The 13,583-nt window shown below is 38.2% G+C and overlaps 2 protein-coding genes across 3 annotated transcripts in view; one reads left to right on the forward strand and one right to left on the reverse strand.

Moving 5' to 3' along the window:
- gnb1l (guanine nucleotide binding protein (G protein), beta polypeptide 1-like) overlaps positions 1–13,583 on the reverse strand; it is a 57,074-nt gene that overhangs the window by 1,755 nt on the left and 41,736 nt on the right. The gene's annotated exons all lie outside the window — the stretch shown is intronic.
- Positions 364–13,182, forward strand: tbx1 (T-box transcription factor 1). 2 transcript variants are annotated; one of them, XM_016572810.1, is made up of 8 exons: positions 364–959; positions 2,147–2,540; positions 6,899–7,000; positions 7,236–7,407; positions 8,740–8,895; positions 9,886–9,953; positions 10,565–10,665; positions 12,316–13,182. In XM_016572810.1, the coding sequence occupies exons 1-8, from the start codon at positions 773–775 to the stop codon at positions 12,696–12,698; spliced, it is 1,563 nt and encodes a 520-aa protein (XP_016428296.1). In that variant the 5' UTR covers positions 364–772; the 3' UTR covers positions 12,699–13,182. The 2 variants fall into 2 exon arrangements, with proteins under 2 accessions (XP_016428296.1, XP_016428297.1); XM_016572811.1 differs by having other exon boundaries at positions 2,198–2,540.

A 13,583-nucleotide genomic window follows, 5' to 3' on the forward strand; every position in this document is an offset into this window, starting at 1 on the left:
GAATCTTTAAAGGGATATAAAGCAGCCTGCAGCACAAAAACAATATAGAGTGAGCCTAAGATGTTGCAAAGAACCACTGAAGAACCTTTGTTGAATGCACTGATAGGTCAACCGCTTGAAGCTGGATTCATTTAGCGAGCAGTTCAGAGTGTCTGCGTGCAGTTCATTGGTGTACAGTTCAGAGCGTATGTGCGTGCAATGTTCTCTCCACTACCAGTGGGAAATAGCACAACATATAATTTGCTGTAAAAGTACAGCAGGACATCCGCGTGACGTTTTCTTTTCCTTTTCCTTTTTTCTTGCCAGTGAATTCAAATTTGGTACAGTGATTGACAAGGTCCTATTCAAATAAAACATCCCGTGGAGAGCGTGCACACGTTTTTTCAACCGTGCACGGGAGGCGTGGAGTTCGCGCTTCTGACATTCTCTCCCGCAGTAGCTCTTCTCCAGCGAGCCCTAATGACATCACCCAGACACCGCGGCTGAAGAAAACTGTTTTTTTTTGTTTTTTTTGAGTGTGTGTGGAAGAGCGATGTTTTAATACAGCCGAACGTGTTCGAGCAGATCTTTTAATTGGAGCATATAAAGCAGAGCAAATTCCGTGGGAATAGTTGTTTTGAAAACAGCGAAGAGCACCGACATCGCCAAAAGGCCCCTTCTCAAAGAATGCAACTTCGTGTACTTTGAGTTATTGTGTGTACTGTCTGTGTTCTCGACATGGAGTAGCTCGGAAGGGGGTGGAAGCGGTGTTCCTTGACTCGGTTTCTCGCTTATGGACGACAGTAGTCCCCTTTCTCCAAAGGCAAATGCTTTCAGTATTGCCTGTCTGATTTCAGCGAGGGATCAAGCAGGAAACACAACGTTTGACAAACACGCCACTAGCCTGGACAAGCAAGTGGTGCAAAACTGCTCCAGATCTATTAAAATGCATTACAGCACTGTCACGCGGGAGATGGAAGGTACGGGCACGATCTTGACAATAACCTTGTGATTTGTCCGGCTCGCGCAGTTTGTTTAACACTTTCGCGTTTCCCAGGGTGCGCGAGAAACTTTCAGTTAATGCCAGCCAAAGACAAGTGTATTTCAATATTGCAAACATATTCAACAACACAGCATGTTCTGTCTATTTACGCCCAACGCACTGAACAAATAAAATGCTGCGCGTTACTCTCCGCGCACTAATTTGTACAATATCCAGAAATGCAAACAATTTCTCATAAGCTACACATATAAAACTTGTAAAACAGGCTAGTCATTGCGTGGTCCTCAAATGACATAAACCATTTATTAAGTGCGTGCAATGCAAACCGAACTGTGACAGAAATCTAGGAAATTCAGATTCCACCTCCAACCCAAGGATGAGCCTGTCGCCTGTCAGACGAGCGATGGCAAAATTATGAACAAAAGGAAATAACATTCTAGAAATGGACCGGGTAGTCGTTCCTTCGCAACATTAGTTGTTTGTCCGTGTTGAGCGGGTGTTTGTTTGCTTTGCGAAAAAAGTTTACTCTCCGTCGTGCCAGCTAACCAGTCTATTGTTAGAGGAGGGCGGTGTGGGCGATACTCTTATCCAAAAGTAAATGGGTGCCGGAAAGCCCATTATAAGGGGCGCACTTCTCTGTCAATCAGTCTCGTCCCAAGGCGAGGAAATGCACATTACCTGCAGTTCCTTATCTAAATAGAAATAAGAACCGGTTTTATCGCAAAGGGGAGGCCCTATGCGAGAGATAAGAGAGAAGTCTGGATTTCAGTTTAGCAGAGGGGCAGGACAGAGGCCGCTTGGAACAGTTCACAGCGCGCAAGACTTTGAAAACAACGGAGCGCGAACACGCACAGGTTTAGATCATCGCTAATCAGTACTTAGGAAGGCGTTTTTACAGATTCGGCGAAAAAGAAGACATTTCTAACGCGGCTTTTCATCTCAACTCATTCATCTAGGCACTATGTGTTAACCCAGAAGGAGATCATCGTTCTTAAAGTTCTGGGATTCACTCATACGATACGCGACACACTATCACTTGGGACATCGTGAAATTACTTTCTCTTTGATAATCATAGGCGAACCCTTTGCGTTCACTTGCATATTGTTGCTTTTGAACTCGAGTCCTGAGCAAATTGTAAATCCAGTTTTTTGGAATGATTTCAGCAATATCAAGCCCGTGGCTGACGCAGCTGTCCCATTTTTGCGATGTTGCAGCCTTCACGACCAGCAGCCTGAGCAGTCTCAATACGCCCGGGAGTTATGATCTCTCTCCTTCCCCTGGGGATCCTTACAGCCATCATGAAAGCCAGTTTGAGCCGTGCCCGGCTGCCCAGCACGTCTACAACTATTCCGGATCCAACCCAGCCCAGGCCCCGGCACAGGGAGACTCCGGAACGTCCAACTGCTCCTCGTCGTCGTCGTCAAGCTCAACGCCGAACAAAACGCTGGTGAAAAAGAACCCTAAAGTAGCCAATATTAATGTACAGTTGGAAATGAAGGCGCTCTGGGATGAATTTAATCAACTTGGGACTGAAATGATTGTCACAAAAGCTGGGAGGTGAGTTGACAGTGAGTTTCTATACTGTACTTTGAGAAAATATGACATCTAGTTGTTGTTTTTAATACAATTTCTCGACATTTATGCACAGAAAAATACAAGAGACTAAAGTAATTTTTAATTTAGCACAGAAACGGCGTGCAATATTTAGCATACAATTAAATGTATATTATAGTAGTTTGAAATGTAAATTAAACTTCATTATCAATGTACTTGAACTACTGATGCGTTAAACATTACATTTTGAGATTTTTTTTTTTCTTTTTTTAATAGGCCTACAATCTCTCGACATTTATGCATACGAAACTACTTTAGTCATTTTTAATTTAACAATGACAAACGTATAATGCTTAACATACAATTAAATGCACATTTCAGTAAGTTCAATAGGTCCTATTCTGAATAAATACCCTTAACAGTGCATTAGCTTAGCGCAAACTTGGCCATTTATTTACACAGTGATAAGACAGATAGCATGAAATACAGTACATTTTTAGCTCACCTGTGTGCTAAATGGCCCCTGACTGGCTTTCACCATTAATTCACTAGCATATGCATAGCTATAGTGTCTTATTTTTACAGCCCGGTCTGTTTATTCAGGTGAATGTCGAGCTTTAGTTTGCATTTACTTCGTGGAAAACAGACCGTGATTAAATGAATGCAAAATAAATGAATATATATACACTAGGAGACTAAGATAAATGCGCATGAGCGTACACGCACACACAGATACAAATGCACACATGTATTTGGATATAGCCAGGCCTCAGCTAGGGAGTATTATAATTTGATGCTCTAAGGTACGTTTCTATCAGCAAACGATCTTTTAAATAAAAATTACATGTGGGGAAAGCAAAAGTGAGCTGAACTACACTATTATTTTAGAAGCATTGCAACTGCATATTGATGACAATGAGGTCACTAAACCAATAGAAGCACCGTTCATCTAGTTTATTGTTAATTTCTTGCAGCTGCTGTGGCCTACTAAAAGTCGGAGCAGTTCAATGGGGAATAATATTGCATGCATCGTAAACAATACTTATAATGCGCAAGCAAATTAGACTTTTCTGATTCTGATAGGCTGTCGAACATCGCCATAAATCTGTTAATATTAGCTATACAGACCCTAGACATATTTTGCACATAAAAGTTGAGTTTTTTCGCCTAAAGCCCGGAGTGCATGTTCTAATAATATTTTAGTCAGACTTGCTTTGTGTCTCAAACATTTGCTCAGAACCATATCTTGCTTCTTTCATGATGTATCAGCTGGCGTCACTATCCTTCCTAATATTTTTGCGATGTTGCAGCCTTCACGACCAGCAGCCTGAGCAGTCTCAATACGCCCGGGAGTTATCATCTCTCTCCTTCCCCTGGGGATCCTTACAGCCATCATGAAAGCCAGTTTGAGCCGTGCCCGGCTGCCCAGCACGTCTACAACTATTCCGGATCCAACCCAGCCCAGGCCCCGGCACAGGGAGACTCCGGAACGTCCAACTGCTCCTCGTCGTCGTCGTCAAGCTCAACGCCGAACAAAACGCTGGTGAAAAAGAACCCTAAAGTAGCCAATATTAATGTACAGTTGGAAATGAAGGCGCTCTGGGATGAATTTAATCAACTTGGGACTGAAATGATTGTCACAAAAGCTGGGAGGTGAGTTGACAGTGAGTTTCTATACTGTACTTTGAGAAAATATGACATCTAGTTGTTGTTTTTAATACAATTTCTCGACATTTATGCACAGAAAAATACAAGAGACTAAAGTAATTTTTAATTTAGCACAGAAACGGCGTGCAATATTTAGCATACAATTAAATGTATATTATAGTAGTTTGAAATGTAAATTAAACTTCATTATCAATGTACTTGAACTACTGATGCGTTAAACATTACATTTTGAGATTTTTTTTTTTCTTTTTTTAATAGGCCTACAATCTCTCGACATTTATGCATACGAAACTACTTTAGTCATTTTTAATTTAACAATGACAAACGTATAATGCTTAACATACAATTAAATGCACATTTCAGTAAGTTCAATAGGTCCTATTCTGAATAAATACCCTTAACAGTGCATTAGCTTAGCGCAAACTTGGCCATTTATTTACACAGTGATAAGACAGATAGCATGAAATACAGTACATTTTTAGCTCACCTGTGTGCTAAATGGCCCCTGACTGGCTTTCACCATTAATTCACTAGCATATGCATAGCTATAGTGTCTTATTTTTACAGCCCGGTCTGTTTATTCAGGTGAATGTCGAGCTTTAGTTTGCATTTACTTCGTGGAAAACAGACCGTGATTAAATGAATGCAAAATAAATGAATATATATACACTAGGAGACTAAGATAAATGCGCATGAGCGTACACGCACACACAGATACAAATGCACACATGTATTTGGATATAGCCAGGCCTCAGCTAGGGAGTATTATAATTTGATGCTCTAAGGTACGTTTCTATCAGCAAACGATCTTTTAAATAAAAATTACATGTGGGGAAAGCAAAAGTGAGCTGAACTACACTATTATTTTAGAAGCATTGCAACTGCATATTGATGACAATGAGGTCACTAAACCAATAGAAGCACCGTTCATCTAGTTTATTGTTAATTTCTTGCAGCTGCTGTGGCCTACTAAAAGTCGGAGCAGTTCAATGGGGAATAATATTGCATGCATCGTAAACAATACTTATAATGCGCAAGCAAATTAGACTTTTCTGATTCTGATAGGCTGTCGAACATCGCCATAAATCTGTTAATATTAGCTATACAGACCCTAGACATATTTTGCACATAAAAAAATATTTTTCCCCCCCATAGCCCGGAGTGCTCTAATAATATTTGAGTCAAATTTGCCTTAATTATGGCTCAAACATTTCCACAGAAATATATTTCTTTCACAATGCACTTCTCGTCACTATCCTTTCCAATTAGAGAAGTATGTATTTTAAAATGTTAAGTGTCATGTTTTACGACAATAACATTTTGATTACATTCATTTAGTTTCACAACTTCTGCCATATTTTACCCGATCTTTTATGACTTTATGAGGTATCAATTATTATAATTTTTTCCATCAGTAGGCCGGAATAAATTAAAAGTGGTCGAAAAATGCAATGATTTTACCACTTCAGCTAACTTATCACTGTAACTTTAGCACCAATTTGTTTTTATTAAATTAAGACAATTTCAGTGGAATATTGTTTTATACTGTGTTTATTGAGCAAAACAGACAAGCAAAGCTGTTAGTTATTTAGTTAAGAAAAGAAAAGAAAAGGAAATCTGGGCCAAGTATGAGGAAAACAAATGTAGAAGGTAAATATTCAAATATGCCCAAATATCCAAATATAATTGTCACAATTTTAGTAGTACAAAAACACCGGTTCAATCTGCAAAATCAATGTGTTTTTCTTTAAGGTCTAAAGACGCGTATTAATATTGATCTTAATTTAAATGCAGGCTAAACATTATACATTTATTTGCAAGGTGGCATATGGAATAGACACATTTTAATCATTTTACATATTTACTTATGGATATAATCGGGAGTTCTGTTTAGCAAGATGACCCTTATAAAGTTGCGGCCTCGATTCATAATGATCATTATGCTCGATGCTAAACGGCGACAGATGCGGCTAAAAGAGGAAGATTAAGGGAAAACTGCAATTTAAAAAAAAAAGAAGAAGGAGCAGCAGCAAACATTTTAACAGCCAATGGTTCATAGCAAATATTTTTAACTGGTTGTGCGCTTATGTGTGTGCAAGGTCATCTGTCATTCCAAAGGTACTACATTGGATCTAAGGAAAGCCACTTTAAAAGCTACTTTAGCTTCATCTATCCACAACTAGAGCCCTGAAAAGAGAAAAGACACTCACGTCCAATGAACAATGATCCCAGTATCACTTTCACTGGTATGCAGCATGTGGTGTGCTTCAGAAGGTTGCATACAGAGGGGCTTATACGGGTTCAGAATAATGTATTTGTCGACCCACATTTGAACACAACATGAGTCCTTATGTGTTTATTCTGCAAAATCGACCATTGCATCCTTGAGCGCAGGCCTTTGTGTGTTTGTGAGTGAGAGAGAGGGAAACACTGCGATGTGTGCTGGAAATAAATCTCGCGCGTAACGTAGGCCTAACACTAAGGTTTGGAGTCAATATAAAATGAACGCATGATTTGTAGGCTACATTCCAATTTGTCAGCGACATTTTGGCACCAAAATAGTTCGGCATCACAATTAAAAGAGTGCAGTTAGAGAAGGATTTATATAAAATGATTCCATAAATAGAAAACGTAGCAGACTGTTTACTCATGAATATATAACCAACGGATTACTTCTGCATTCTCCTTTTCAGACGAATGTTTCCTACATTTCAAGTCAAAATATTTGGAATGGACCCAATGGCAGATTACATGCTCCTGATGGATTTCCTACCAGTGGATGATAAACGATACAGGTATGCCATAAACCTAAGTGTACTTATGCGCCTGCTGTACAATATGCATATACACCACTAAATGTCTGCATCAAAACGAATAAACTCATTACGAAGCTAGATAAACGTTGCGTTGCATAATGTAATTTGAATTATATTTAGTGAATCATATTTATAGTAAATATTATTAGTGTTACCAAAAGAGCACAATTGTCCCACATGGAGCAGTCATTCTCTTTACTCTTTTCTACTGAAGGTATGCCTTCCACAGTTCATCGTGGCTGGTGGCCGGGAAAGCTGATCCAGCGACTCCAGGAAGAGTGCACTATCACCCCGACTCACCTGCCAAAGGAGCGCAGTGGATGAAACAGATCGTGTCCTTCGACAAACTAAAACTAACCAACAATCTACTGGACGACAACGGACATGTAACGTAGGCCTAACACGAAGGTTTGGAGTCAATATAAAATGAACGCATGATTTGTAGGCTACATTCCAATTTGTCAGCAACATTTTGGCACCAAAATAGTTCGGCATCACAATTAAACGAGTCCAGCTAGAGAAGGGTTTCGATAAAATGATTCCATAAATAGAAAACGTAGCATACTGTTTACTCATGAATATATAACCAACGGATTACTTCTGCATTCTCCTTTTCAGACGAATGTTTCCTACATTTCAAGTCAAAATATTTGGAATGGACCCAATGGCAGATTACATGCTCCTGATGGATTTCCTACCAGTGGATGATAAACGATACAGGTATGCCATAAACCTAAGTGTACTTATGCGCCTGCTGTACAATATGCATATACACCACTAAATGTCTGCATCAAAACGAATAAACTCATTACGAAGCTAGATAAACGTTGCGTTGCATAATGTAATTTGAATTATATTTAGTGAATCATATTTATAGTAAATATTATTAGTGTTACCAAAAGAGCACAATTGTCCCACATGGAGCAGTCATTCTCTTTACTCTTTTCTACTGAAGGTATGCCTTCCACAGTTCATCGTGGCTGGTGGCCGGGAAAGCTGATCCAGCGACTCCAGGAAGAGTGCACTATCACCCCGACTCACCTGCCAAAGGAGCGCAGTGGATGAAACAGATCGTTTCCTTCGATAAACTAAAACTAACCAACAATCTACTGGACGACAACGGACATGTAAGTGCTACTTTTTTAAACGGAGACCTACTTAAAAAATACAATCATATAAAAAAAACTACGTTTTGTGACTTGTCTTTTGTCATCTTTCATATTTATTTGAAAACAGCACAGACCAGTGGAAGAATGAGCAAATATTCCTAAAGATTTGCCTGTGGCAAATCTGCACATTTAAAGGCAGCAGGCCTATTTAATATCACTATTTTTGTACGGTAATGTTGCAGTGGAAATAATTAATGTATTTATCACCCCGTCATACATATTTTGGACGTTAATTATCCCTATAATTATATCATTAACGACACAACTGAGCAGGGGAAACGCGTAATATGTCCTCGTTAATTTTTGATGCTTATTTATAGCCTACGATTGATGGCTTCTTAGTTTTCCCATATTTAACAAAGTTATTTTAATATTTTCCTTTTTATGCATTAATGTGAAGTAACCTAAATATGCCAAATAAGAAGATTATATCTATGCGTGAAGCGCGGCTCCCAAACGGAGCGCTGATTCTGGCTGCTCTGGTGCCTGATTTTTTATTATTTACGGTATTTTTTAAAAATCATGTTCAATTATTTATTGCTTTTGCAGATCATACTGAACTCAATGCACAGATACCAGCCCAGATTCCACGTGGTCTACGTGGATCCTAGGAAAGACAGTGAGAAATACGCCGAGGAAAATTACAAGACATTTGTTTTCGAGGAGACCAGATTTACCGCCGTCACAGCCTATCAAAACCACAGAGTAAGTGCTCATCTCTGACACTAATTACTGCTTTTTAGTAAGACCTTCCTGTTGTCACATACTGTATAATATTACCACAATCACACAATTAAAGACCCACCAGTAGTCTATTTTTACGGGGAAATACTAAATATAGCCTACTTATTTGCTATATTTACCTATTGTTTTGAATCATGCCACTTTATATCGGATTGTGGCATTAAACACTAAAAGCACGATCCTAATAGAAATAAATTAGAGTTACATGAGAATATTTTAGAATTGACTTTTAAATTTAATACTTAAATTATTATTTCCATATTATCTCAATTTACCTTTAAAATAACTATGTATTGTTTATAAGTACATTGAACATAAAAAATGTCTACATTTTTATAAAAAGCTAAATTAAAATAAAATTGAAAACGATACACTTGACTATAGTTGAACGCTGAATAAAGATTGCCGTGTCACTGATGCTCTCGCGCAGCTGTCCAGTGTTTTTCCTTCTTTTTTTTCATCTGTCTTTCCTGCTCTGTCTTCTATCAGTTTGACCTCTTGATCTCTAACTCTCACCGCGGGCTTTACATTTGTTTTTCAACTCATTCCGGAAAATCACGCACACATCTTCATCGAGCGCTTTTCCATCGAGCTCGCGCGTTCATATTTAACATAAATAGTTTCCAACCTGTGTCCAAATAAATGTTGAAATGTGTTATTGTTAATATAAATACAATCGTCGAGTGTCTACGCCCTGTCGGGAACACCGCACATTCGTTAACATTGTTGTATACGCGATTAATTGAAGCGTAACGTGGCAGAAAAATGAGTTTACAGTTTGAAAAACGCATTATACTAACACAAGCTCTGGAAAGGACTTTGAGAAATGATTACCTGTATAAACAATTTCGTTGTCTGAATAAAAATAAATGAACAATATTGGAGGTCAATACCCGAATTTGTTCATTTGGTATCCCCACATTTTTCACGTTTTCACTCTCTTCCTCTCAGATAACACAACTGAAAATCGCCAGCAATCCGTTTGCCAAGGGCTTCAGAGACTGTGATCCGGAGGACTGGTGAGCTTTTCATTGTTGCTTATGTTTAACTAAGATAAAATAAATGTATTGGAAATATTATAAGGGCAACAATCAAATGCACATCAATGACTAAATAACAAACATACACTCTAAAAAATGCTGGGTTATTTCAACCCAACTTTGGGTCAAATTTGGACTAACCCAACTTTTGGGTTAAAAATGTAATGTAAAAATTACAGATAGGTACTGAATTAAAATTTGTAGCATAATTGTATTTTAAGTAAGTTTATTTGTAAATTTTTGCTAACATTGCCATACAAATAGAAAATAGTGATAAATATGTATCATTGCCTTGTTAAATATTATGAACATTTTTATGCAGTAAAATTATACAGTAAAATTATAAATTTTTTTTGTTTTACTTCTAAAGCATTTTTTACTATATGAAAATTGCTGTCTTATATAAACTGGTGTTTACTGTTACATTTTGATTATATATATTTGCATATGCATAAAATGCCAAAATAATTAAGCTGATAGACTGCCTTATTGCTCTGAACTACAATTCTATCAGACATACCACTCATTCAAACAGACTAAAACAATGCATTCCAGTGCATGTCACTGATTTTATCTTGCCTGCTTTTCAGGCCCAGAAATCACAGGCCGGGCTCTCTGCAAATCATGAGTGCGTTTGCTCGAACCAGGAACCCCATGTCCTCTCCCCCACAGCAGAACGGCACAGAGAAAGGTCTGTATATAAAACACAGCTAACAAAATCTCATTTAGCACAAAAAAAGTGTTTTAAAACAATATTCTTAGTTTACAAATGAACATTTCTACTAAATGACAAGACAAACGGTCACATTTGGTGTATGGATAATATTGTGTGCCTATTACACATTTAAATCCATTACTGATCAAACAGTCTGTACAGGAATGTACATTAACATTCATAAACACTAAACCGTATTCAGCTGTGATTACCGTGTAAAAGCCAATTCACTAGAAATGAGCAACAGGCCCAAATAAAGGCAGTTAGGATTTTCAGTCGAGTAATGGCTCCAGTCTGTTTGGTTTCTCAGCATCTACGTTCCACTGGGCAAAACGGTTACATTTGTCTAGTTGAGCGCTTGCAAATTTCAATACACAAAGGTTTGAACAGCTGCATGCCCGGAGGACATGCTCAGACTGAGATTTTTCGGTCCTGCGCTCCGTGTAAAATGATTTCCTGTGAGAATTCGCCTCTTTGTCTGAAGGACACTTATGACTTATCCTGCCAATCAACCACAGCACATCTCATTTCACAAACTAACTAAATTACACCACTTTGTCTTTACAGTTCAGGTCCCTGAGCTCATTGTCAGGGCTACCTACATTTGGTAAAGAGCCATTCAAAACTGTGTATCTGTACACAAACAGGTCTCTAATCAACGGTTCGACTGTGCAAAATAATCCTAAAAATAACATATCCACTATGACTCACAGCTGGTTATATCTTGCACCATATCATATTTTAAGGCAAGATACTGTAGGTGAATATGGTAAAAAATTTACTAATAGATATCACCATACTTCTCCAGTTGACTGATTACGTTAAGAATTGCAAACACTTTTTGTATTGCAAGTTTAAGAAATTGCTTACATATGCTTTTTTTTTTTTTGATCTCATAAAATGTGAAATAATTTGATACATGTCCAGAACAGAACTTTGAATACTGGATAGAGACTGTTTAATGGTCTAATTTTGTTCACATAATAGAGTTAATAGGGTTTTTACAAAAGGGGTTTTGGATATATCTCTTCACAAATCAGAAAATACTGTCAACAGCCATGAAAAAAATCACCATGTTTTTTAGAAATAAAATGTTGTATATGTTGACCTTTGTAAAAAAAATTCCGAATATACTGAAAATAATTTGGTGTAGAAACAATTTTCACTCAGAAATTGCTAGTAAATTTCACAATGACAAAGAAACTGCAAGTAACATTGAACTAAAATGACATTTTGAAGTAGAAAAACTGAAATAGTATATCATACTTTGATAATCTGTTTTTTTTTTACAACTTCAAAATGTCATTTTGTACAGTGTAGATTGGAAAACTGTTTTGGTGCTACTGAAGTAGAGATTTCTGTCTCAGAAAAAAAAATAATTTGAGAAAAGGCCTTTAAAGATAAATATTGAAACTTAAATCTATTGACACAAATAGATAAGAATGCCAAAAAAAATAAAAATACTACAAGTGAATTTTAGATGTTTTCTTTCCACTAGTCTGAAACAACATGTTATGAAAACCCAAATAGCCTTAAAATTGACCAATGCATGAAAAAAAACAATGTTTTTGCCTGTAGTGTCTTGGCTTCAAATCTTACACGCTTTCTTTTTTGTCCTGAACACAGAAGACAGCAGGCGAGAATATGAGCGTGACCCCAGCGGCACCCTCCTCCATTCCGACCCTGCTCACCAACTGATGTCCCGTGTCCTCAGCCCAGCCCTTCCGGTCCTTGGCGGCCTACACACTGTGCCCCTCACAGCCGGCCCTCGCAGCCCACCCCACGAACTACGCCTAGACGGACACCCCCAACCCCCAGACACCTTGCACCATCATCCATACAAGTACCCAACTACCTATGAACACTATCTGGGGGCCAAAACCAGGCCATCCCCGTATCCCTCACCGAGCATTAGAGGCCACAGTTACCACCCTCACATGAACCCAGCCACAGCCAACATGTACTCTGCAACAAGTGCGCCGACTAATTACGACTATGCACCCAGATAATGACTCAATCGGCACCCCAAATTGGGTTCAGATCGAGAGCCTCACAGGACAAAACATACTGAGAAAAAAAACACATACCTTTGTGTCTCAGACTCACGAAACATGTTGAGTTTTGGGTCGGGCACATCTTTTGCAGTGGCTTCTAACCTTTGGAAAGAGAAGCTGTCATATTTATTGAAGGGAGAAATGTCACAAATGTCCTTGTGGATCATTAGGATGAGCCCCGTGGACCCAATATTAGCTCTGGACATCCTGTGAACTCAGTGGCAGGGCACTTGGAAACTGCAGTATAACTAGTGTTTGGAGTAACGAGGAGGACAAAGACTTCTTTAGACAAATAATGCATTATCACGGACTGGAATTGAACTTTTGTGTTGGATGCACTTTTTGTTTTTGCTTTTAAAAAGCCATAAATTATATATTACCCTTGAGCCATTGAGCTTCTAGATAGATGGAATATTTGCATGTTGCGCTGTTTTGAAGGTGCTGAAATGCCCTGAAATGTTTTTTTTTTTCTTCCTGGTTAAGAATTTTTATTCTTTTTAAAATTTTCTTTGAAAATGCTAGACCACCTTTAGCAGGTCCCTGAAGCTTGTAACTTGGCACTGACCTACAGCAATTCAAATAAACAAACGAACAGAATTACTGTGCTGAACTTGTAAAATAAACATGAAATATTTTACCTTTAAACATGTTCCATTACCATTTGCGATTCTTGTCCAGTTTTACCAGAAGCGTTATCGAATTATTTCCTTACTTGGAGGAAATGCAACTCTCATTCTCCTCGGAACTCCAAATATGTTTGATTTGGAAAGAAATTATTGCTGCATTATCGAATAGAGATTTGTGATATTGTCAGCTTGGGCCTATTTCAACCCCCCAAAA

This window comes from Sinocyclocheilus rhinocerous, unplaced genomic scaffold (genome assembly GCF_001515625.1).
Source record: "Sinocyclocheilus rhinocerous isolate Xijiao unplaced genomic scaffold, SAMN03320098_v1.1 scaffold352, whole genome shotgun sequence".
NCBI classification, from domain to species: domain Eukaryota; kingdom Metazoa; phylum Chordata; class Actinopteri; order Cypriniformes; family Cyprinidae; genus Sinocyclocheilus; species Sinocyclocheilus rhinocerous.